The sequence below is a fragment of the Aricia agestis genome, chromosome Z (genome assembly GCF_905147365.1).
Source record: "Aricia agestis chromosome Z, ilAriAges1.1, whole genome shotgun sequence".
NCBI classification, from domain to species: domain Eukaryota; kingdom Metazoa; phylum Arthropoda; class Insecta; order Lepidoptera; family Lycaenidae; genus Aricia; species Aricia agestis.
In genome coordinates this window covers 18,200,650-18,225,285 of record NC_056428.1, presented here as the reverse complement: position 1 = coordinate 18,225,285, position 24,636 = coordinate 18,200,650, and the positions used below count along the sequence as shown (strand labels likewise).

The 24,636-nt window shown below is 39.7% G+C and overlaps 1 protein-coding gene across 2 annotated transcripts in view; it reads right to left on the bottom strand.

The window, feature by feature from the left end:
• The window catches only part of LOC121739093 (forkhead box protein L2-like), a 63,342-nt gene extending 40,518 nt beyond the window's left edge, over positions 1 to 22,824 (bottom strand). Inside the window, exons 1-3 of one of the 2 annotated variants that reach the window (XM_042131415.1) lie at positions 22,666 to 22,824; positions 19,700 to 19,783; positions 657 to 768 (exon numbers count right to left, since the gene is read on the bottom strand). In XM_042131415.1, the coding sequence (XP_041987349.1) occupies positions 657 to 768; positions 19,700 to 19,750 (163 nt within the window). In that variant the 5' untranslated portion in view covers positions 19,751 to 19,783; positions 22,666 to 22,824. The remainder of the gene's footprint in view (positions 1 to 656; positions 769 to 19,699; positions 19,784 to 22,665) is intronic. The other variant, XM_042131416.1, reaches the window with a different exon arrangement.
• Positions 22,825 to 24,636: the final 1,812 nt, after the last annotated feature.

Sequence of the window (24,636 nt, the reverse complement as noted above, 5' to 3'; positions counted from 1 at the left end):
TTCTTCGACTCTACCTTTTAAACTGTGACGTTCATTCTGTCAATCTTATATCTTTTAACGAGCAATTCTTGTATATTATAATTGGAATCTCGGAATCGGCTCCAACGATTTTCATGAAATTTTGTATATAGGGGGTTTCGGGGGCGATAAATCGATCTAGCTAGGAACCATTTTTAGAAAATGTCATTTTCATCGAATACCAAACAAAGCTCGGTCAAATAGCTAGTATAATATCAACAGAGTGAGTTTGTAGCTCCATTGGGTCATAGAGAACGAGGAATGTAGTGCATTTTGACCTAAGCGTGAACAAAACTACAGTAGCATTATATAATTTTGACTCTACATAAGTGCTTATCCAAGATAGAAGGAATACCTAACACTTTGATTCCGTTGCAGTTTTCTAATTTTTCTTCTCTTAACCTTTGGACTCAATAAATTCCGAACAGAGTATACAAGTAATCACCGATCCCAGCAATTTGTATGGGTATGAAGACGGCTTTTTTTTGAGTTCCCAGCATTGTTCTCATATAAAAAGTTGTTCATTTTGACGGGCTCATTTGATGGTTTGAAGGATAACGGTGTTAAACCCAACACCTGTACAAGTAACTTTAGATGGTAGTCGCAGTAGGCGAGGTGGGTCGCCACTCGATACTCACCGGGGGGGTCCAGGTTGAGCGAGCAGAGCGAGGTGGGTGTGAGGCTGCAGGTGGGCTCCTCCTTGGGCTTGAGCAGCTCCGTGTTGCCCCCGCCCGAGTGCAGCGACATCTCCTGTGCACAAACACACACAATGTAGATCGTCATCAACTCATCATCGACATAATAGATATTATAATTATGAGCTCCAAAAGACGAGCAGTCGGAAGCCCCTTTGGACCATAGATGCAGGGGGGCACGAGCTTTAGATATTTGTCGCACGTTCATATAAGATCGAATCTTTAAAATGGCCAATAAATATTCGGAAATATCTATTTTTATACGTTGAATGCTCTCTACGATTGTGAATGAACGGCGAGGCGCCCTCGCGTGGTTCGTGTCGCGACTCGCGGTGCTCGAGTCACAGGCGCGGGCGGGCGCGGTGGGCGGCTACTCCTATTCGTCAATGTTAAAGCGAACGACGATGTTAGTAAGTCAATCCCTAATTCTGTTTACCGACACTAAACAAATTAAGTTGTTTAAAAAACAAAGTCACAAAATCTGTTAAAAGTAAAACCAATTGTACTAAAATAATTTTTGGCCTGCCTCGAGATACTTGAGTGATAAGCCGATTTCCGTTAAATTGAATAAAAATCTAAGTATTTCGTGAGCTTTCATTATGCAAATTATAGAAAAAGATGTCCGTAATCGTTTGTAATATGTAAATGTGTGAATTTAGCATGCCTACATACATAGCTATGTTTATAATAGAAGTAGCTCTCTCACTCTACATTTTCTGTCTCCTCTCTATAGTCTTACAAAACTATTTTAACTCGGAGTTTCCACTAGAGTGTCATCCTCGTGTGACCAACGATATCAAAATACCGTGTGACGTGTCGTCTACAGTCTACACTTTACACTTATTCTAGGTAAAGGTCGTAACTCGTAAGGTAGAGAGCATGTTGTGGCAGGGCGATAGCGGGGGGTCGCGTCGCGCCGCGTGTGTGCACGCGCACCGCGGCCGCGTCGACTATATCCGAGCTGATTTGTTCACAACAGCTGCCTCCGCGCACCTATTAACCGTTGATACATGTTTGTCACCCGGCTATTAGCCCGAGCGGGACGCGCGCACGCGCACCCCCGCCCGAACGACAAGGACGGCGCGTCCCGAATCGGGCTGATATATATTCGCTGCACTCGTGACACCCGAGAAAAATTCTCGCCCAGAAAAATTTGAATCGGAGTATAAACGCGATGTCGCCGCCGGCGGGAGATTTTTCACGGGGCTATATAGAGACATAATATTAATCATCGGTCTCGCCAGGCGGGGCGTTCCACTCGTGAGCGCTCCTTCACCGAGCGGCCTTTACCGACTCTACCGTATCTGAAATTCTAACTAAATCTCTTTTTTTTACAAAACCGCAATATTTAAGAAAATAGAAGTAAGCACCCTCAAGTCTTTTTCTCCATTATATCTAGGCTTTGTAGATTATTATTACAATCCAAGTCCCGAATTTATTTGATGAATTTCATACTGATTTATTCTAAATAGAAATTTCGACTCTGAATTATTAATCGACTCGATCACATTTTATGCTCCGTTTAAAGTTGTAAATACTACCACATGCAACGTAAATAAATGTAATTTAAACGAAGTGGCGTTAGACAGGGCTCGGCGGCGCGGCGGATTAGCCTAAAATAGTCCCCGACTAATGGTGGAGCAGCCTCGGTCGAGTCCCAATAAACTGCCGGGTATATGCTGATGTACGTTCGGAAAGCTCTTAAAGCAGTTTGGTTAAATCTGCTTCTGTTTCGGCTGTAACGATCTTTTGGATACTGTGAGCCGACGCGGCGGCCGGTTCTGCCACTGAGTTGCAAATTGCAGGACTTCCGTTCTATACGTTAACATCAGTCGCGTCTCTCTGATCTGAAGCATCCTGAGCCAGATTTACAATAAGTTAGAGTTACGGCGATCGTGTAAATATTTACATGTAATTTAGATGATGAGCTATTATAAAACATACGTCGATGTAAACAAAGCGGACAAATTGAGTGGCTCGAGGTGTTTACATGTTCCCGACGCGGCGCGGGCGGCGCGGGAGTCGTGACAGACGATATGTCGCGCCACCGACAATAACAATATACCCCAAGAATGTTACAATACGATTTACTATGTTTACTTTACTAGTTTTTTATTTGTTCGTCTAATTTACTGCATATTTCCTGATTATCAGACGGAGTCGCGAGTCTCCACTCTCTATACCTATAATTGTATTGTATTTTACTATTTATGGGCGCGAGGGTGCTAATTGTTGAGAATCGATTTAATTTTTAGGCATAGGTCTATTACTTTGATATAGTTAATAATATATTATACTCTACTGACTACTGTATAATAATATTATGTGTAACACTTAATGTTAGAGCTGCTGAAACGTCGAAGCTATATAGGTTCAAACTCCTATACTCCACTCGGGCTAACTTGTCGCTAGCGGTCATTGACTCCCTGTCAAAAACTTGTCATTTTCCATATAAACCGCGATTGACAATGAAGTGTCAGATATTGTTTATCGTGGTTTTATATGGAAAATGACAAGTTTTTGACAGGGAGGCAATGACCGCTAGCGACAAGTTAGCCCGAGTGGGGTATAGGGGAAAATATCGTAGCGAGGCGAGGGGCCAGTCAAAAAGCGTATAATATGTGTTGTAACGTGTACGAGTTGTACGGGACCACCCACGGCGGTATGTACGTGCATCTGCACAGCGGCGCGCGGCGGTTTCCTCACGCCCGCTGCTCGCGATAAATTGTTGCAGCTTCAGGCGGGGGGGAGACGGTAGGGGGTGGCGGGGGGAGGCCACCGGCCGCGGTCACTCGATATCACTGCACCGGCTCCACGGCCGGATCAGCGATTGTGATCGATTGCGGATTGTTGTTCTACTACAGCTGAATGTCATTGTTCGCTCGGTAAACGTTTCTGTAATTGCGCGTCGGGTTACGTCGCGTACTCGCGTCACGCCGCGCCGCGCGCCGCCCGCGGGCACCTCGACACCCCTCGAGCTCTCATTGCTCACTCACTCACTCATCTTAAAGAATTGAAACTGGAGCTCATATGAAGGATGCGAAATATTTTATTCGTACAAATTATAATCCTAATAATGCGTGTCTGTCGCGAGTCGCGGTAGGTCTGCTACTTGCCGGTGTAGGAAATATACTTTGAAAGACGGGAAAAACATATCGAGAGTTTTTGTTGAGCAAAAACTCAGCTACCCGTGATACACGAATTTCAGCGCAATTGAGTTGCAGGCGACATATTATACTATTAATAATAATTATTATTATGTTTCATTTGCATTTTGCACGAGTACGACATAGGATGTATCAGCTAATGCACAATATTGTAATAAATTTATTTTATGGTAGGTACTCGGTACCATTGGTAAGTTGGTACCACAAATCATGTGTTCTACAGCGATTCTCTCTTCAATTGATAAGATATTATTACTTCAGTGCTTCAGCATGTAGGAATCATGAAGAGCTCTACAAAGGCAGTCGCCCTGGGACTGCCACATGCTGACTGCCGCGTGCTGACTGTCGTGTGCTGACTGCCGCACGATGAGTGCTGACTGCCGTGGGGTGACTGCCGCATTCTGACTGCCACGTGCTGACTGCCGCATTCTGACTGCCGCGTGATGACTGCCGTGTACTGACTGCCGTGTGCTGACTGCCGCATGACGACTGACTCGTAATAATATCCGATTTCACCGCAAACTGTCAATCCGCACAATTTTACACTAGCTCGCTGTTTGATTTAGGTCGCGTCTCTCGTGTTGCGACATACCGTTGTACATGACTTAGACAAAAATTATATGTTTGTAGGTCAAAACTCAAATACCGGTGCCCTCTCAAGGGCAATGTTGGAGTGCGGAGTGTTCATTTATATTGCGTTGTCCCGAGTCCCGATATTTGACCCCGCTTCGCGGAGATAAGCGGCCCTGGCAACATCTGATAAGTCATTAAGCACTAGCGGTCTTTCCACAGGAAGTAGGGACTGGACATCGCTCCTTATTTTCCGGATTTTTCTCTACTCCCAGTCTCTATCACATAAAGTAGGCCGCGCGGGATACGATCGGAGATGCCGGCGGTCGACATCAGCCGGTGCCGCCCGGTCATCTCAATTCGGAGCACAAACAGTACGACAGAACTATGGTCGTGTGGCGGTGGTTACTGGCGGTGCGGTAGGGATCAGCGTTCGTGCTAGCTCGTAGTGCGGACGCAGCAGTGTTCGGGCGCACGCGGCACTGCGGCTCGGGTTACGGTTGTTACATGAGTCATGACCGCGCTCTCCCGAATACACCACTCAATCAGCTCAATTGAGATTAACGTATTCGCATGTTATAAGTTATAACAAATGTATCATGGACACTCCTATTCCCAACAGTGAAAGAAACGTGTGTTTCCTTTTGATACTAAATACCGTAGCTCCCAAACTTAATCCGCCCCTACGCCATCCGTCTTTCCAGTTTGTAACAGTTATGATAGTGCTAAAATACTGATACTTAGCAAATTTAATGATGGTCATGACGTATGGCGTAAGCATAATAAAGTATAATATAGAACATAATATTGTTCACGAATCACGAGGTTCGATATCAATCGGGTCACTGGGAATCAAGATTACAGGCAAAAGGAATGCTAAAAACTGTAGTGCCCGTGGATTGTCGTTGTAACTTTTACCCCGATCAACGAATTCGGCATCCGGCAGCGGAAAGCGGGCAACCAATAGCGGGTGGCGGGGAGCGGGGAACGGGTAGTGCCACAACGCGAACAAAGAGCTCGTTGATGGGCGCGTGACGTTTCCACACTTCGGTCGAGAGTTATTTATTACAACGCGGCTGTTGACTCCGCCGCCCAGCACCTTCGTCGCCCTGCTGACATAAATTACTCCACTTTATGGTTTGATCGACTTTTGTTACTCGCACCATAAAACCCATCACCATCATCGGTTCGCCATGCACACCCACCGACCGCAGCTTCTGTCGCGGGGGAGACGCTCCGATGACTACGTTACAATTATCTCTTATATATAAGAGTTTTAGGATGATAAAAGTGAGTCACGGTAATGTGTTGTCTGCCTGTAGTAGTGGTGTGCGGTCAACGGGAGGAACGGCGTTAAATCCGTGCCCGGCGACCGTATCCGTCGATAATCATGTGTTTCGTGCGGAGCTCCGAGCCGGTGCGATTACGCGCCCGTTATCGCCTGCCCCTGACCACTGACATAAGATCGCGCAGTGACGACTGACTACCGAGATTGTCAATAAGATATTCTATTTACATCTCGCGCGCTACAAAAATTATAATATTATGATGAAACTTTGCACCAAGTAAAGTAAGTATGCGCCGCGGATTACACCGAGTAAAGTAAGTATGCGCCACGGAAGTGATCGTCTCCCCCTGTCGTGCCCTGTCTTCGTAGCGTAGCTTAGTCTGGCCGATCCGTTATTTCTTTAGCTTTGGAAGACTAGCTAAATTGAATAAAAATATACTCAACAATGTTTTTGTTGTTCGTAGAGATGGAAAAGATTTTCCCAATTTTGTCGGAACTACATTAGAATCCAGAAACAATTGAAGACGTGAGTGGAAGAATCGAACAAGTAACATTTCGTAACAAACGGACAATAACTCATTTTTTTCCTTATTATTTTCATAAAACTCTTGACTTATCTACTTCATAACCTAGCTAATATATTTGGATGTACATATAATCCACAGTTTTTCTATTTCAAATAACTAGAGATCGCCCAACGGTAGAAATTCGACCTTAGTTTCAACGATATTAGGACTACTACCTATATTTTGTAAAAAAAGTATTGACTTTATCATATTGTTACGGTACACGGTATACGAACATGTGGTGCCATCTAGCGGAAAACCAGCGAAACTGATCAGGGGACACACTACACATAAATCCCCTACTCGAAACCAGATGGCGCTAGGTGGTACATGCTCGAGCCACCTAGAAAGTTCCCATACTTGTTTACTTGTTTACGTGAATCGGGAACTTTCTGGAATTCGTCTCGCCATATAAAAAGCCGCAGGTAGACGGCCCGGCAATTCAGTTTAGTTCGATCTGAGCGATCATCAAGGCGATTTCACAGTGACAACAAGTGATCAATAGTGAGTGAACCAGTGAAACCTGCGACTTGGCTACGACCTAGGACAGTGATAGTGCTTAGTGATTGGACCTAGTGCTTGTGTGACATAGACTAAATGATTAAGTCTTCAAGAGAGTCACCAGGTCTTTCTCTCCAAATCCTCGAACCCTAGCACGTAACAATATTTTTTTCCACTCTTGTCTCTGGGACTTAGCTGATCTCAGACTGGCCGTGTAAGCATTGTCTTTTAGTATCTTAGATTCAATAAAAAAAAACTATAATCCATTTTCAATTTGTCAACTTGTTGTCAACAGACTTAACCATAAATAAAAGATTATTAAAAGATTATATTATTATAATCTTTTATTATGGGAACTTTCTAGGAGGCTCGAGCATGTACCACCTAGCGCCATCTGGTTTCGAGTAGGGGATAGTCTGTCAAGAAAGAGTAGACGCTGAAATAAATTTTCCAAACATAATCACGATGAAATGGTAGTTTTGCACCTTGTATTTTCACAGAGAACGTTTGTACACTTTAAATAGTAACGGCAAGCGGTAGTAGCAATTTTCGGACGCCAACCAGGCATTTTAATTTTTTTCAACCATAATTATTCCAGTCTTCCTTCGTCAGACGGAAACCTGTCAATTATTTTAAGAGCTTAATATGTATTTGATATTAAAAATCGGTTATCGGAGATTCCAAATAAAGTTTTATCGACAGAAAACTCCAGCACTATTGAATTTTATTGTTTATCAAAAATCGGTAAAACAAAGGTAAATATCTTTATTTTTAAGTGCCTATATTATCAATAAACGTTTAATATCGTAGAAATAAGATGTTAAAATCACTTACTTGTGAAATGTAACCCCACATCCCTTTTTGTACCGTGTTTTACATAACATACACCCTTTCATAGTTTAACTATGAACTACCACCACTTATTTATGTATTACTTAATCGCGTAAAACCTTTTAAAACACGAAAACAATTCGAACGATTAAGCCATAGAGAATTAAAATAAATACATGGTTACCAATGGTTACGTCTAATTTAGTTCTCGGTCCTAATAATTCCGCTTCAAATGGCACAAAAAAAAGTGGGTATCATAGATCCAGCGTCCAATTTGGGTCGCTGCGCCGCAGTAAGTAAGTAAGTAAGTAAGTAAGTAAGTAAGTAAGTAAGTAAGTAAGTAAGTAAGTAAGTAAGTAAGTAAGTAAGTAAGTAAGTAAGTAAGTAAGTAAGTAAGTATAGATCCAGCGTACTTGTATAATGGAGATCAGTGCTATAAGGGCATGTCAGACAAATATAAGATGTTGCGTAGTGACGTTACTCGAGAGGATAGTACGACAGCGGTGACGTCGGCATCTCCGCTCCCTCCCCCTTACCTCCATGCCCACCCTTGTCACAAAGTTTTGAGATGGCGAAACGAGTAAAGAGATATGAGACCGAATGTAGAATGGCGCTTCATACTCCCTATAGCACCATCATGGTGTAGACTGGGGAGGAATTTGGGAGTCGTTCGTTCTGTTCGTCTCGTTCGCTTTCCTGATAGATTCAAATTTTAGTTTAATTATTAAGTTTACTTCTAATTTAAGTTTTTGCATACTGTCCTGTACTTACTCTCCGTATTTATTATAATATTAATTAGTTAGAGTAGGTTGAAATTTGTATGAATTATGATACTTGTTTTTTTGCAACTAATCTAAAGTTCATGTTGCAAGGAGGGGAGCATGCAGCGGCGTAGCTACTAAGGGGCTAGGCGGGGCAGTGCCCCGGGGCTCTCAAACTCAGAGGGCCCTCGAATCCTCACCAGAAATTTCGATCGAAGTGAAGGTTTGGCTTCCATTCTCAAAATAAATTGATAGGTTGCAACCCCACTTTAATCATGACAACTCAGTTGAGAGAAATTCGAAAGTTATGCCTAGGGAATTCCCCAAAAATTTTAAACTATTATGAGTATTCATAGATCATTTTATGATTTAGGGATCCATTTGTAAAATATAAAGTTTTAAAGTGGAAAAAATCGTTAGAGTCCAGTGTCCCCCCATTCTACCATCACATTTCCAGAAGCGGTTGCTTCTGGAAATGTGAAAAAATACACGAGAGTAGAAAATATGCAGAATTTAAAAGGAAAATTATCACGGCTAAGAAGACTTCATAAGTTCTTATTAATCTTCATAAGTTAAAAAAAAATGTGTTCGGCGAAGTATAAAGGAACATTTCGTTAAAATTCCTTTGAACGTAACTAAGATGATGTTGTTAGTAGTGTCACAGAATATATATTAGTAGGTAGTACCAAGAAGTGTAAAAACACGTTATAAAATACTAGACGTTCCGCGCCGCGCCGCCGCGGCCGCTCACTCGGCGGGGCCGTGTAGTATCGTTACGGTACGATTTAACCATGCTACTAGTAACTTCTTTCTCCGCATAGTATTTGAAGTCCGAGTAGTAGTAAAATTTTAAACAACAGATCGATAAATCGATGATGAGTGGTCCCGCCCCCGAGCGGCGTAAGGGACGCTGTTATTGTCAACTCGGCGTTATATAAGCACGAGATAACAGATAATATATCCCTGATCTTCTGAAGGTTATCTACTGCGTAGCTACGACGACAGTCGTTCGAGACGATTACTTGACTATTCTATCTGGGCGTCATTTTTTTGAACCTTCATAGAGTTGGTTTCCGATGTACCAGACAGTTCATATTCTCAAGATATGACTAATAATTAAACACTAGCTGTTTGACCGAGCTTTGCTCGGTATCCGATGAAAATGACATTTTCTAGAAATGATTCCTAGCTAGATCGATTTATCGCCCCCGAAACCCCCTTTATCCTAAATTTCATGAAAATCGTTGATGAGCCGATTCCGAGATTCCAATTATATATATATATATATATACAAGAATTGCTCGTTTAAAGATATAAGGAGAAAGTCTCAATGGAATAGCTCTAATGATTTAGATTTTTTTGATATCTATAAGATTAAATTAAGAAATTAAAAAAAAAAACCCCGCAAAACCACTTTAAAAAGTAATGAAATAATATTTACTGACTAAGTTTAAATAATTCATATGTGTAAAGTAATATTTTAGTCCTATAACTGGCTATCCACCAATTTAATTGACAGATCAAGTGTGGAGAATCTGTACAAAAAGTTGTAAATCGCCTATTCGGCACTTAATCAGAGAGTGGTGAAACATGCCTTTATTAATTAAACTAAAAAAAACACGCTTTTTTTTAAATTTTTAATAAATGATTGCATTGTCATTGACTCTTAATACGTATGCAAAGTTTAGGAGTAATATCGTACTAAAAGATTACGTTACATACATACAGTCGACAATTTTTCATTCTTGTATTTTTAACTATTTCCTATAGATTTATGGACAGTGTAGACAGTGACAGTGTGTAGTAATAATAATAATGTTTTTACAATTTTTAAATTGATAGACTTTAAAAAACTATTAAAAAAATATTTTTTGTACAACTGAAAAAACATTTTCGATGAAAAAGTGCCGAAATATGCAGTAGAGCCATAAAATTTGATTGCATAATACTTAATATCATCCGACGTCTAATGAGAGTAATCACAGCCCCGCCGATTATGATAACGCGAACGGCGTTCCAGTGAGCACCTAATTATTTGTAATAATAAAACGGCATATTATTAAACTAATTATAATAATATTATTACAGAAATAATAAATAGCTGATACTTGCAATTAATAATCTTTGTCAATAAAATATTATAACATTTGAACACAACATAGTAAACGTATAATTATAGAAGCGCGGCTTGAGGTAGGTTATTTATTACGTTACACATTTGAATATTATGGGGGAGGGGGGTATTCAAATGTGTAACGGGGCGAGTGGGTGGGTGAACAGATGAATAGCTTTGTTCGTGAAGAGCATGCGTTATACAAGTCAACAGCGAACGAAAGGCATGCCCGCGACGCCCTCTGACCGTATCCAAAAAAAAAACAAAAATGACAATGTTGGCGTTGCGTTCGTTGACAATCAATTATTGAATGCGCCAAAACGAAAGTTGAATGAAAGAAGATGACGAAAATTGAAGACGAAAGCGCATAGTGTGGACATAGCTTATCATCGAGACTAGCGGTGACAACTGACATGACTCTCTGGGGATCCCACCTTTCCCAGAATTCAGCAAACGTAATTAAATCCCCCGACTCCCGGAAGAAAACTCAAAATTAATAACTAAAATCCTCCCAAAATTTTTAATATTTGGACCAAAGAATAAATTATATTCAAAAAACTTTTTGAAAAAAAGCTTTTATTTAAATAGTCTAATAAAATAGTCTAATGAACTATATAACACTGAAATAAGTTTTTAAATCGGACCTGTAGTTCCTAAGATTAACGCGTTCAAGCAAACATACTCTTCAGGTTTATAATATTAGGTAGGTATAAATTTTTTTTAATTATCGCTTGACAAACTCGAGCCTCGATCTAAAAGACTATGAAAAGTACCAATAACAGGGTCTTTATAGGGTCATAAGTCATAACCATGGGACGATGCATGGTATAGTATGGTAGTGATGATGATGATGATGAATGTAATTTGCATAGTAGCATATGCTTTCCGTTCTTAAAACAACGCCGAAACTCCCAACAAAGAATCAGGAGTTCTCTCAGCACCTTCCGAACCACGGTATACCAGGTATACCTCGGTGCAAAGTTGTTGGTAGCATATGCTTAGAATACTTTTCACGAAACCGAAGTCACCACATGTTTCCCTATAAATTTTTAGGAGTTCCCTCGATTACTTATGGATCCTTCATCAGATCACCACTTTTGTGAATATAATACCAAATTGGGATGATACCCTATATATCAAAAGAAAAATTTTGAAAATCGGTTAACAAACGGCGGAGTAATCGTTGAACATAAGAAAACAAACATAACACCTCCCCCATTTTGAAAGTCGGTTAAAATTCTAGCATATGTGTTATTCTATGTAAAAGCTATATTATTGTAAAGTTTCATTAAAATCCATTCAGTAGTTTTTGCGTGAAAGAGTAACAAACATCCATACATCCACACATCCATACATCCAAACAAACTTTCGCCTTTATAATATTAGTAGCTTTTCTTAATTTTCACTTTTCCTGAGCGATTGGTTCGAAAACGGATGAGAATTTGGAAAAAGTGTATAGAATCAAATTTATAGAGAATTTAATAAGCTTTAATGTCGTCATAGAATATTTTTTGCTACAACAAGGCTACAACACATAGTTTTTTAGTTATTGACAAAAACCCAAAAAAATTGACCTTTGTCGCCCTCCCCTCGAATAGGTTCCAGCAGAAATCGCTTAGGTTCCCGCTCACGTACTCTATACCCTCTTTTGAGTCATTCTTTAACCGGACTAAAATTGATATTATATTTTAATAAGTTTATAAAGTACTGACAGATTGTTAAGTCTCGCGACAAGCTTTTATTATCATGAAAATTGTAAATATATTGAGGATTAAAACTTAATACTTACCTAGTTCTAATTTTAAGAAGAAAATTATTTTGCACTTTAAAGAAGATACACCAGGGGCGAGAGAAATTGAAAATACGTATTTGAAAATGTATTGCTGTCTCACCAATCTCAAGTCTCCCACCGCAGAGCGCGATAGAGACAACACGACAAAAGTTCTAATAAAAGAACAACATCTTCGATTCGTTGTCCGCTGATTCCTCCTCCAAAACTTAACCGATTTAAGTTATTTTTTTTATTAAGAATTAAAGCAAGGCTTGAGCTGTGTTCCTATGTTTTATTTTTTTTGTAAGTATATTTTAGCCAGTTTTGTTTTCTGGGTGTTTGAACACAGAGGAAAATCTGGCCATTTTTTTTTGGTTTTTGGACGTTCTTATCTTTTTTAATAATAACATTATGAAAAAAAAGAAAACATAGGGACATGCTAATAGTAGCCATAGATATTCAGGGAAAAAACCATAACTCTACCGGCATTATCCAGGGAGGAAACAGGTCACAACGTTTGTATGGAAAAACGGCGGTGTGGACTGTGGACTCCTCTTAAGACTATTTACAAGTAAATAAAACAGTTTTATTAATATAATTTATTTTTAGTTATCTCTGGCTAGATATCTAATTCTTCTCTGTCTGTCTGTTTGATTATAGTTTGTTTTGTTTAAAAAAATTGTAGTTGTTAAAATCTGATTATCTTAAGTCCTTAAGAAATCGTATTTGATTTTGATCAGTGAAAGAAACGTGTTTATAATTTATGTTTTGCGAGTTGTTATATTCCGTTCATTTCTGCATGACTAAAAAGTCAAAACTAAAAAGTTAAACACTTCACAGAAGTGACCGGATTCAACCGGGCATTTTCTAAAACACGACACGACACGACACGTCACGTCACATCACGTCGCGTCACGTCACGACACGACACGACACGTCACGTCACGACTTGACGACTTGAAAAGTAATAGTCAAAGTCTCAATGAGCCCTTTTATTTGATACCTGTATTGCAGAAGTGCATTAAAAATAACTATTCCCCTATCTTGGATGTACCTCCATATTGGATGTAGAATGACATTACATTCGTTTTCGGGTTACTCTCAAAAAGCCCTTTCATAATATTATAATATCATATCCATATTGTAGTACTGCGTAGAAAATAACTATTTCGCCATCTTGGATGGTCGGCCATATTGGATTTAGAGTGATGTCACATACCGTATGCATGCATTGTCATTCAAACTAAACGTGTATGCAAAATTTCAGCTCAATCGGTTAAATACATCTACTTCAAAATTTTAAATTGAGTTCCAAAATTTCACCCGAATATACATACTTACATACATACAGAGCAAGTTAAAGAGCAAGTCAAACCACAGAAAAATTGGTTATTTCAGCGCTGCTATTTTCACAGTGAACTTAATATACGAGACACATACACACCCTAAAATATTATCACTGACTTTTGTTACATCTTGTATAATATTAAAAAAAAGGTTTTCTTTGCAAGCAAGTAATTTCAGAAACACTTCATTAAATTCCAAAATGTTTATGACTGATTAATCTATACTAATATTATAAAGCGGAAGAGTTTGTTAGTTTGTTTGTTTGTTTGTTTAAACGCGCTAATCAGGAACTACTGGTCCGATTTGAATAATTCTTTCAGTGTTAGATAGCTCATTTATCGAGGAAGGCTATAGGCTATATTTTATCACGCTAACACTAATAGGAGCGAAGAAATAGAGGAAAGTGTGGAAAAAACGGGGGGAAATTATTTGAAAGGGCTTATTTGAACGCGCTAATCTCAGGAACTACTGGTCCGATTTGAAAATGTTTTGCAGTGTTAGATAGCGCATTTATCGAGGAAGGCTATAGGCTATATTTTATCAGGCTAAAATTAATAGGAGCGAAGAAATAGAGGAAAATGTGGGAAAAAACGGGGGATATTATTTGAAAGGGCTTATCTCACGAACTACTGGAGCAATTTGGCACAGATAAGAAGTAGACCACGTGAAGGATCATAGGCAATTTTTTGTGGACTAATTTGTCTATGAAATATCTAATTTACGCGGGCGAAGCTGCGCGGAACGTTATATTTCGCGTGGTCACGACATCACGCGTAAACGGCTCGACCCATTTTGCTGATGATACTTTGAGTCCCGAAAAAAAACATAGGATACATTTTGTCCCGGAAAAATGTACGGTTCCTGCATAATATACTGTTATGATTAGCGCGTAAACTATTCAATCTATTTTGATGGAATTTGGTATGGAGATACTTTGAGTCTCGGGAAAGGACAAGGAATACTAATGTTGTCCCGGAAAATGTACGGTTCCGCACAATAAACTTTTATGATTATAGCCTAAACTATTTAATCTATTTTGATGAAATTTGGTATGGCAATACTTTGAGTCTCGGGAAAGAACAAGGGATACTTTTTATCCCGGAAAATATACTGTTCCCGGTCAATAAACTTTCATGATTCTCGCCTAAACTATTTAATATTTATGTTGATGAAAGGTGAATGCCCAAAAATGTATGGACCAAAAACCCGGAATCGATTGAAACCATTTATATGTGGCATAGTAGACTACTTATACTGTATCCCAAATACAATGTCCTTTTTGGATTAAACAATCACCGAGTACTTTAAAAACGATCGTAACTAATTGACTTTTCTTAAAGGATGATATTCAGGACGACGCGATGCTACAAACGATAGTGTGGCGATTAGTACGACATTTTTAATACAGATGTACAGTGTTGTAATTATGTATTTATGAATTTAATGTTTAAAATATATTTATCACTTTTATATCTGACAGTATAGAATGTTAGTTTGGTATAGAAAATAATCTGTATACAATATGTAGGTACTGTTTTTTAGAATTATTAAGTACACGATATCGGTTATATGATCGCAAACGAACAAACGGGTCACCTGATGGAAAGCAACTATACTGTCGCCCATGGACACTCGCAACATTGGAAGAGCTGCAAGTACGTTGCCAGCCTTTGAAGGTTTGCGTCGTATTGAAAATATAGTGACAGTTTATTTCAGAGTTTTACAGTGCGCAGCAGAAATTTACGCAAAAAACGCACGGTGGAAGACTGCCATTCACCAAAGTGATGAGGATGGTATATTATTTGCGTGGGGCGATGGCGAAAAGTTGCAGGTGGTATGATTCCGAAAAATTTCTTAGAGCACTCCCCGTGATACAACCGATAGAGGATGTAGAGTGAAGCCACTTGTGATTTAGTTTATTCTTAAAATATATTATATTTGACATACTTTTTTAGGGTGCCGTACCCAAAGGGTAAAAACGGGACACTATTACTGAGACTTCGATGTCTGTCCGTCTGTCTGTCTCCAGGCTCTTGCTCAAGAACCGCTATAGCTAGACTTCTGAAATCTTCACAGATCGTGTATATCTGATGCCGCTGTAACAACAGATACTAAAAACTAAATAAAATTAAGATTCAAGGGAGGCTCCCATACAACAAACGTGATTTTTTGCCCTTTTTGGCTCTTAATCTATAATGGCTATATTATGTAGACACATGATTTTTTTACGAAATCCTCAATTATGTGTGTACTTAGCAAAATTAAAATAAAATAAATAATTAAGGGGGGCTCCTATACAAATTACAATTTTTCCCTACTTTCGCTCTATAACGGTACGGAACCCTTCGTGCGCGAGTCCGATTCGCACTTGGCCGATTTTTTTTCTAATTAATTGTACATTATTGTCTATCAACATCGCTTTCACGAGAAAGATCACAAAAACAAAGGAAATAACTAGTTGATTCGAAGTAGATACCACACTGTGTATCTCAGATTTATTTTTTCAAATTGTCGGTTTCGGTTATGGTTTAGAAAAAAATGAATTGCATATTTTCAGTCTACTATTTATGCTCTACTTTGCTGTATATAAATTATTTTAATCGAGTATGGGTTTTTTTTGGGCATAGTCCTTTGGCATGGAGATTGGTGATACTAATTTGAATCTGGGACAAGGAATGTTTTTTGTCCCGGAAAACGCGGGAACAACTATAAACTAAAGTCCACGCGGACTAAGTCGCGGGCAACAGCTAGTTATGAAATAAAAATACATATACTTTAAATACATATAAGTAATCAAGGTTTATCATAAATGCAATTCCAATAATAGCATAATATATTAAAAGGTCCTAAGTTCCGAGTACTCAAGGGTGTCAAACAGGGTGACCCGCTCTCTCCCAAACTCTTTACTTGTGTGCTTGAAGAAGTCTTCAGAAAACTGAAAGATCCTTGGGCGGCGAAGGGCATTGAAGTTGGCGGAAAACGGGTAACAAACCTCCGTTTTGCTGACGACATTGTCCTGTTCGCTTCCACAGCCTCTGAGTTACAAACATTGCTCCAAGACCTGAGCACTGCAAGCCTCGAGGTGGGACTAACAATGAATAGGTCCAAAACCAAAATAACGACCAATAGCACGAAGCGTAGGGTCGAGGTAAACGAGCAAGAAATGCAATATGTCGACGAGTACATCTACTTGGGCCAGTTAGTTTCTTTTGAAAATAGACAAGGGACATGCATGCATTCTGACCGCTGGGCAAGAATCTCAACAGAGAAGCCTAGAAGAAGATGGCGTGATGAGCTGGAGGCATATCAGCCAGGCTGGCCAGCGGTGGCGCAGGAGAGAGACAGATGGAAGTCTTTGGGGGAGGCCTTTGCCCTGCAGTCTGCGCTTTTTGCCGACTATTCGCCGACTACAAAAGTGGCCGAATAGTCGGCTTTACCGACTAGTCGGCACATCTCTAAATTATGGCCAATCTCATTTACTGAAAAAATTATTAAAAGCAATCCAGTAGTTTTGATTTATTCATTCTGCCCGTGGCCTGCATTGGCCGGTGCCGACACACGACAAAGTTAATATACCTAGCGGAATCTATATATTAATACATGAGCCAAAAACTTTGTATCCCTTTTGACCAAAAATGGGGAAACGTAGGTAAATTAAATTTTGCACAGTTATAGTTTATATCGTGAAGGAGTGCATCGAGCTAATATTATTTTGAAATTATGCTTTTATCATACACTAGCTGTTGCCCGCGACGTCGTCCGCGTTACCATAGTAGATCACATCCCAAGTATTATTTATTGTACAAAAATATTCAATATACAGAATTGACTTTATTACGATTTTATTATATATAGATGTTCCGCGCGGCTTCGCTTGCGTAATTTAGGAATTTCACGCAACCGTACATTTGCAGCAAAAAATAGCCTATGTCCCTTCACGTGGTCTATTCTTCAGTTTGCCAAATAACATAAAAATTGCTCCAGTAGTTCATAATATAATAAGCAATCTATAATATAAAAATGAGTCGCTGAATGTGTTGCTAAGCGCAAAACTCGAGAACGGCTGAACGGATTGGGCTAATTTTAGTCTTAAAATATTCGTAGAAGTCCAGGGAAGGTTTTTAAGTGACACGAAGTTCACCGGGACAGCTAGTTCCATATAATTTCTCCCGTTTTTTCCACATTTTCATCTATTTCTTCGCTCCTACAAGTCTTAGCGTGATAAAATATAGCCTATAGCCTACCTCGATGAATGGGCTATCTAACATTGAAAGAATTTTTCTAATCGGATAAGCAGTTCCTGAGATAAGCGCGTTCAAACAGGCCCTTTCATATAATTTCCCCCGTTTTTACCACATTTTCCTCTATTTCTTCACTCCTAAAAAGTCTTAGCGTGATAAAATATAGCGTATAACCTTTCTCGAACAATGAGGTATCTAACACTGAAAGAATTTTTCAAATTGGATTAGGAGTTCCTGAGATTAGCGCGATCAAATAAGCCCTTTCAAATAATTTTCCCTCGTTTTTTCCATACTTTCCTCTATTTCTTCGCTCTTATTATACTTAGCGTGATAAAATATAGCCTATAGCCTTCCTCGATAAATGGGCTATCCAACAGTGAAAGAATTTTTCAAATCGGACCAGTAGTTCCTGAGATTAGCGCGTTCAAACAAACAAACAAACAAACAAACTCTTCCCAATTATAATATTATTAGTATAGATTTTTTTAACAAATAAAACATTACACACACACTAGGAAAAATGACAGATTTTTGAGTGACAAGCCTATACATATTTTTATTTATGTTTGAAGACTGTTGGCAACAAGGTGACAAATTGAAAATGGATTATAGTTTTTTTTTTTTTTATTGAATCTGAGATACTATTAGACAATAGTTACACGGCCAGTCTGAGATCAGTTGAGTCCCAGAGACAAGAGTTGAAAAAAATATGATAAAGTAGTAGTAGTTCTAATGTCGTTGAAACTAAGAATTTCGACCATTGGGCGATCTCTAGTTATATTACGACAGTATATATTATGTCTATGAGTTATATTAACTTTATGACACAAACGCTACGCCCCACAATTTTTAAATCTGTAATATCTTCGAAAATATTAATTTAAATCATATTATGCTGTTAAAGGCCCTATCTATATTAAATCAACAATGTATTTAAGGCATTTAATTGGATAAGGATTAATGCTGTATTGGTTAAATTTGCTTTGAAAATTGGCCACTATTTGTCGTAAAAAGTAAATGACACAAAAACGTTATTGTGAGATATCCATAAGAGACAGACAATATTATACGATCGCGGATCGGTGGCCTGGCCATTTTTTATTAGTTACGGTAAATACAAAAGTTCAGTTATTAAGTATAACCGAAAAGTAATATATTAAGTTCAAAGCCCATAGCATGACGAATAACAAAATGGCCAGGCCACCGATTTTGACTAATGTGTAGAGTTTTTAGATACTTCTCGTGCGGCTGACACATTAATACTATTATCAAGTATTTTGCCGCACTTTAGTGTAAAATTAAGGTTTTAGATTTAGGGCTGAGTATGTAAGTAAGGTTAGAAACTTGGCTGTACATAAGATCTCACTACTTTTTGACACCACGAACTATATGTTTTCATCTTGGCAACATTTTTACATAAAAATGTTTTGGTGGGATTTCATTTCTTTTTGTAAGATGTTTTTTTCTTTTAGTTCGTTTTTTTTCTTTTTTTTTTAGTGTATTTATTTTAGGTTTCCGTACCCAGAGGATAAAAACGGAAATACATAATCGATGAAAATTTCAACTTTCTAGCTTCTACCGTCCTTGAGATACATCCAAGAGACAGATAGACAGATAGACAGACAGACAGACAGACAGACGGACAGCAGACAGAAGACTAGACTTCATTGTCTGTCTCCTGTCCGTCTCCCTATTGCTCTCGCTGTCTAACCCTATCGCTCTCTACTATGACGACGCTCGACGTAGCTGTATTTCGGCTGTCGAGGGCCTCGAAGCTGCTAGACAGTGTGTGTCGTGTGGTGTGCAACAAGGTGCTGTGCTAGTACTGACCTCGGGGTGCAGGTGCGTGTAGTGCAGGCGTCGCGCGTCGTAGTCCTCCATGGCGCTCAGCCGCTCGCTCGCCGACGCATCAGACTGCCGACAACACACACCACTAAAGCAGCCATATTCAAAGTTTCCTCCGGGAAGCCATGGGGCTCCGCAAGATCTTTATAGTGGCAACACGAGTGATACGAATCTTCAGATATCATCAGTATAGACTCAAATTTCGTGATGAATACTATACACTTCTTACCACAGCTGCACAGGTAGCTCAAATTTTTACTTTTATTTTGGGTTCCGCCAAAAATTTTGCTTTTTGAAAGGGTTTCGCCACCGAAAAGATCGCCGCTATTTAAATAAATCAATACAAGTTGGCCGAGCGTTACCAAGTGAAGACCGATACCAATATTATGTAGAGTGTAGACAGTTATAGGTATATGTGCCAACTCTCGGTATCGCTTCCCTGGTTGGCCGAGTAAAGACAAGCGCCACATGCAGGGTCCGAATTCCGATACAATAGCCGGGCATTTGCCCAGAGCGGCAAAAAATTCAGTGTCCAACCATGGGGATTTCCCACTAAATTTAGTGGGAAAAAATAAATTTAGTGGATTTTTTAGGGGGTAAAATGTTTTGGGGACATTTTTGGGGGTAAAATTTTTGATGAATGGATTTTTTTTTTATTACAACCTTAAAAGCGGCTTTCGGATCTTTGCCGCGAGCGACCGCGACGAACGAAAATTCAAACGAAATGCCACTTTATGGCATACGCTATAGGTTTCATTCTACTCAACCACTAGCTTTTACGCCACCGGCGGCGGCAGCATAAAGTAGCATTTTATTTAAATTGTTACCGGTCGCGGTCGCTCACGGCAAAGATCCGAAAGCCACCTTTAAGATGGAACTGCCGCACAAAGCACATGTCTCTATAGTCTTTTGAGTCGTACCAGCTGAGTGCTGACAGTTGACACTGCTGACAGTAGGCTGACAGATTATTATAATTTTGTCGTTGTATGTAATGAAAAAAAAAATTGAAGTATAATTAAAAACTGCTGGCCAACAGCAGCCAATGATATTCTATGTTACTAACGTAACAGCAGCAGCCAAGCAAACATGTTTGGCCTGTTGAAGGTGTATTACAGCGTTTTGAGCGCTTAGTAAGACACACCCCAAGTAATTTTAAATATTCTAATTTTTTGGGAAGTTTTGGTTGTAATTTAGTGGGTTTTGAAGTTGCTATAGGGGGAAAATGTTTTGAGTAGTTGGCAACACTGGCAAAAATTATTTATTCGTAATTCGTATCATCAAACCTACTTCAGATTGGATGGAAGAAATATATTTTAAGTATTTTACTTAAATAAGTACTTAAAAAATTGTTTGAGTTTACCGACCAATGCGGGCCACGGGTAGTAATGACTATACTTAAATTATTTAAAACCAAAACTACTGAATCGATTTTATTATTATTCTTTCAGAGAGTATAATATAGTAATTTTGTTATTTACTGGGTTTCTTTGGCTACCAGGTTTATACCATTTTCATGTAAATTTTTGTTAAAACGAGATTACCGGCATAAGCTGTAAAGGGGTTTTAGCCTTTTAGGTTTTCAGAGTGATCAGACACAACAACATGTTGCTCTGAGATTTTCACACCACAGACTATGGCAGGGCTTCCCAAACTTATTTGTACTGTGACGCCCTAGGGACTTTGCCATTTCTTGACGACGCCCCTGAACCCAGCCCCCCAAAAATACTTTCTAATTTTAGAACCAGCTTACATAGGCTATCATAAAAACACTATTTGGACATTTTTAGTGATTATTTAAAATGGCTAATGTGAAGGATGCGCTTGGTTTTCTGAGCATAGCTTCTGAAAGCGGGGATACTGCCCGCTCGGCGCTCACTCGATTTGGTTGTGTCGACATAATATGACGCCCGGGACGATGTCGTGACGCCCCGGGGCGTCGCGACGCACAGTTTAGGAGTTTGGGAAGCTCTGGACTATAGTATGAAAATCTCCTTGAGGACTTTTAAGTTTTAGGGTTTTTGACAGGACTTTATCTTTATCAATGTTTTACGTTGCCCAATCAAAAGCGCATATGAATAAATTTCTAGTCAAGAAACCTAATAAACACCGCATAGAACCTATTAAGTGCCTGACTTGGCTTTTTTCGTACCACTGTACGCCTTCCACTTCTACATAATATACAATATTAAAGTTGATATAATATAAATGAGATATTTTCTGTAAATATGAAAGAGGGTCGCGTCCTCCTAACCTAACCTTTTTTTTTTAACATGGGGAAATGTTTTACGCATCCCCGGCAAATTGGGGATATCGGCCGGTGTATGTGGGACACCTGCGTAGTCTACCCACTCAAACCCAATGGTGCTCCACTCATCGCTAAAGGCAGAGTTGCGGGTACGATAGAACCAACTACAATCCTTAACCTAGCCTTGGTTTTTTTTAGCTACCGCCCATCTGTATCTAACATTATATCTGCATGACAGCATGAATTTTGCGGTAGTGGGCCTATATTAGCTTTGACTTTGACTTGACATAGCCGAGTTGCGCCCTAAATTTCTCGGGCCCTGGGCATGAGCCCAAAAAGACATAATATTATGGTAGATCCGACCCTGAGCCCGAACCTCGTTGATAAATTTAGATATCAGAATCGAATGTTCAGAAAAGAATATAAGAACTTCATTAAGTATCATAATGATAATTTAATGTTTATAACATTACATTCTTTAATACCTACAATATTCTTCTAAACTGATTACTGATCAATAAACTTAAAAATAATATTATTAGGTATGGGCATAAAATGGTACGACAAAACTTCATTTAATGTGATTTTAAACGGTTCAAAAGTTTACAGCAATATATCAAGTTTATGTTTCTCGGCTACACTTTTATGGAGCCATAATAGTTTTAATAGGCGCGTTAGCTTCTGTTAATTCACAATAATCACTCACCGGCGGATTTACGGCCACTGGGAGATCGACGTGGAACACTAGCACTGGTAAACTTTAGCACTGGCACAGTCACTGGGCGTCGCGGTCAGCCTCGGCGCGTGATCCGCGGTGATTGCGGCGTGCGGACGCGACGCGAGTCCGCTCCGGGGCGGGCGGAGCCGGAGTGAGCGACGTGCGGCGGCGGGCGGCGTGCGGCGGCGTGCGGCGCGCGGACACCACCTGCACGGTACACCGTGCTGCAGCCTGCACCACGACAGCGTCCTAATTAAGTCCACCGCTCCGACCCCAGCGTAGCCCTTGCGACCTCCACGTGTTAGTTTTGGAAATTCCAATTTCTTGGATTAAGGAAAACGTAGGATCGCCGGCGCCCGGCGGGGGGGGGCTGGTAATAGCTGCGCCGCGATTGGCTGAGGCGGCGCGGCCGACGCCAATGGCATGGGAAGGAGGAGCCTCGGTGCGGTGCCTCGAAATTTGGCGAGACCAGTCTCCACCCTGATCTTAATCTAGTACACATGCAAGATGTACTCGAACGTCATATTATTTTGGCAAAGACTAGTTACTCCTGACTCCTGACTCTCATGACATGCACATCTTTGACTGCATTTCAAGAGAGAAAAACCTCCATTTTGCAGATCTTAAACTAGCTATTAGTTTCTGATCAGAAAAATTCGGACGCCCGGCCCGCTAATACATTTTGACACGTCAGAATTCTGATAGTATGCGGGGTCCACAACAATATGACAATAATAATTATGTAGGTACTCGTATGAACAGTGAACAGAGTGCGTTTCGGCGGGCGTCCGAGTTTTTCAGATCGAAATTACTGATAATGTGTAGCTGGGCTAAAGCCACGCTAAAGCTGCGCGTCCACTGAATCGGAATCGGAGCGTACGGAGCGTCGTCATTTACGGAATGCCGATGGGGTGCGTCCACTGCATTCGGATTCCGCATCGGCAATTTAGTTATTCTTAGTCCGTCGTTATACACGCCTGCGTGCATTTGCGTTATGGAGGATAGTGACGAGGATATTCTTGTAATTAGCTGTATTTTATCAGAAGAGGAAAAGAGAAATAAGAGGAAACGAAAGATATCGGTTCATAATATAAACTCAAAAAGATTAGTTTTCGGAGAATTTCATACGTTATATCTTGATTAATTAGAAGATGAAAAATATTTTTGGGTACATTCATATGAATCGAAAAAAGTTTTTTTAACTTCACTATATTATACAACCGCATAATATAATGAAACAGGATACTAATTTCAGAAAGTCGATTGGAAGTTGGAACAAAGGGAAGGCAAATATTCTCTCTCCTCAGTTGATTATGATAATGTTTATGTTTTAGATTGTAAAGTTCTTCATATTTTTGCACTAAAGTAATAAAATGTCTTCATTCATCGCGAATAAGTATAAATTACGTATAGCCGTCGCGTCGTCGCAAACACGTCAGTACTTGAAACCTTCGCAATCCGAATGAGTAATGACACGTTCACTGCCGAATGCCGATGTCGTCATCATCGGCATAAATTCCGGTCTCAGGCGCAGAAATGCCCATCCAGTGCACGCAGTACCATACAAATCAATACAAAGCAACAAATCCGTACGCTCCGATTCCGATCCAGTGCACGCGCAGCTTTATAAAATTAAATTAAGTTTTAAAAAGACCCCGCCAAACAACTTTAAAAAGTAATGAAGTAATATATTTTACTGACTTTAAGTTTAAATAATTCCTAAGTGTAAAGTGATATTTTAGTCCATAATAGTTGCCACGGTGTGTCGGGGGACCGCCAACAGTGTCTTTTGCATTTTCCATCGACAAAAAAGAAGGGTGTTGTAAGTTTGAAGTGTCTGTCTGTCTGTCTGTCTGTTTGTCTGTGTGTGTATCTGTCCGTGGCATCGTAGCATCCAAACGGGTGGACAGATTTTGATCTAGTTTTTTTTTGTTTGAAAGCTGACATGATCGAGAGTGT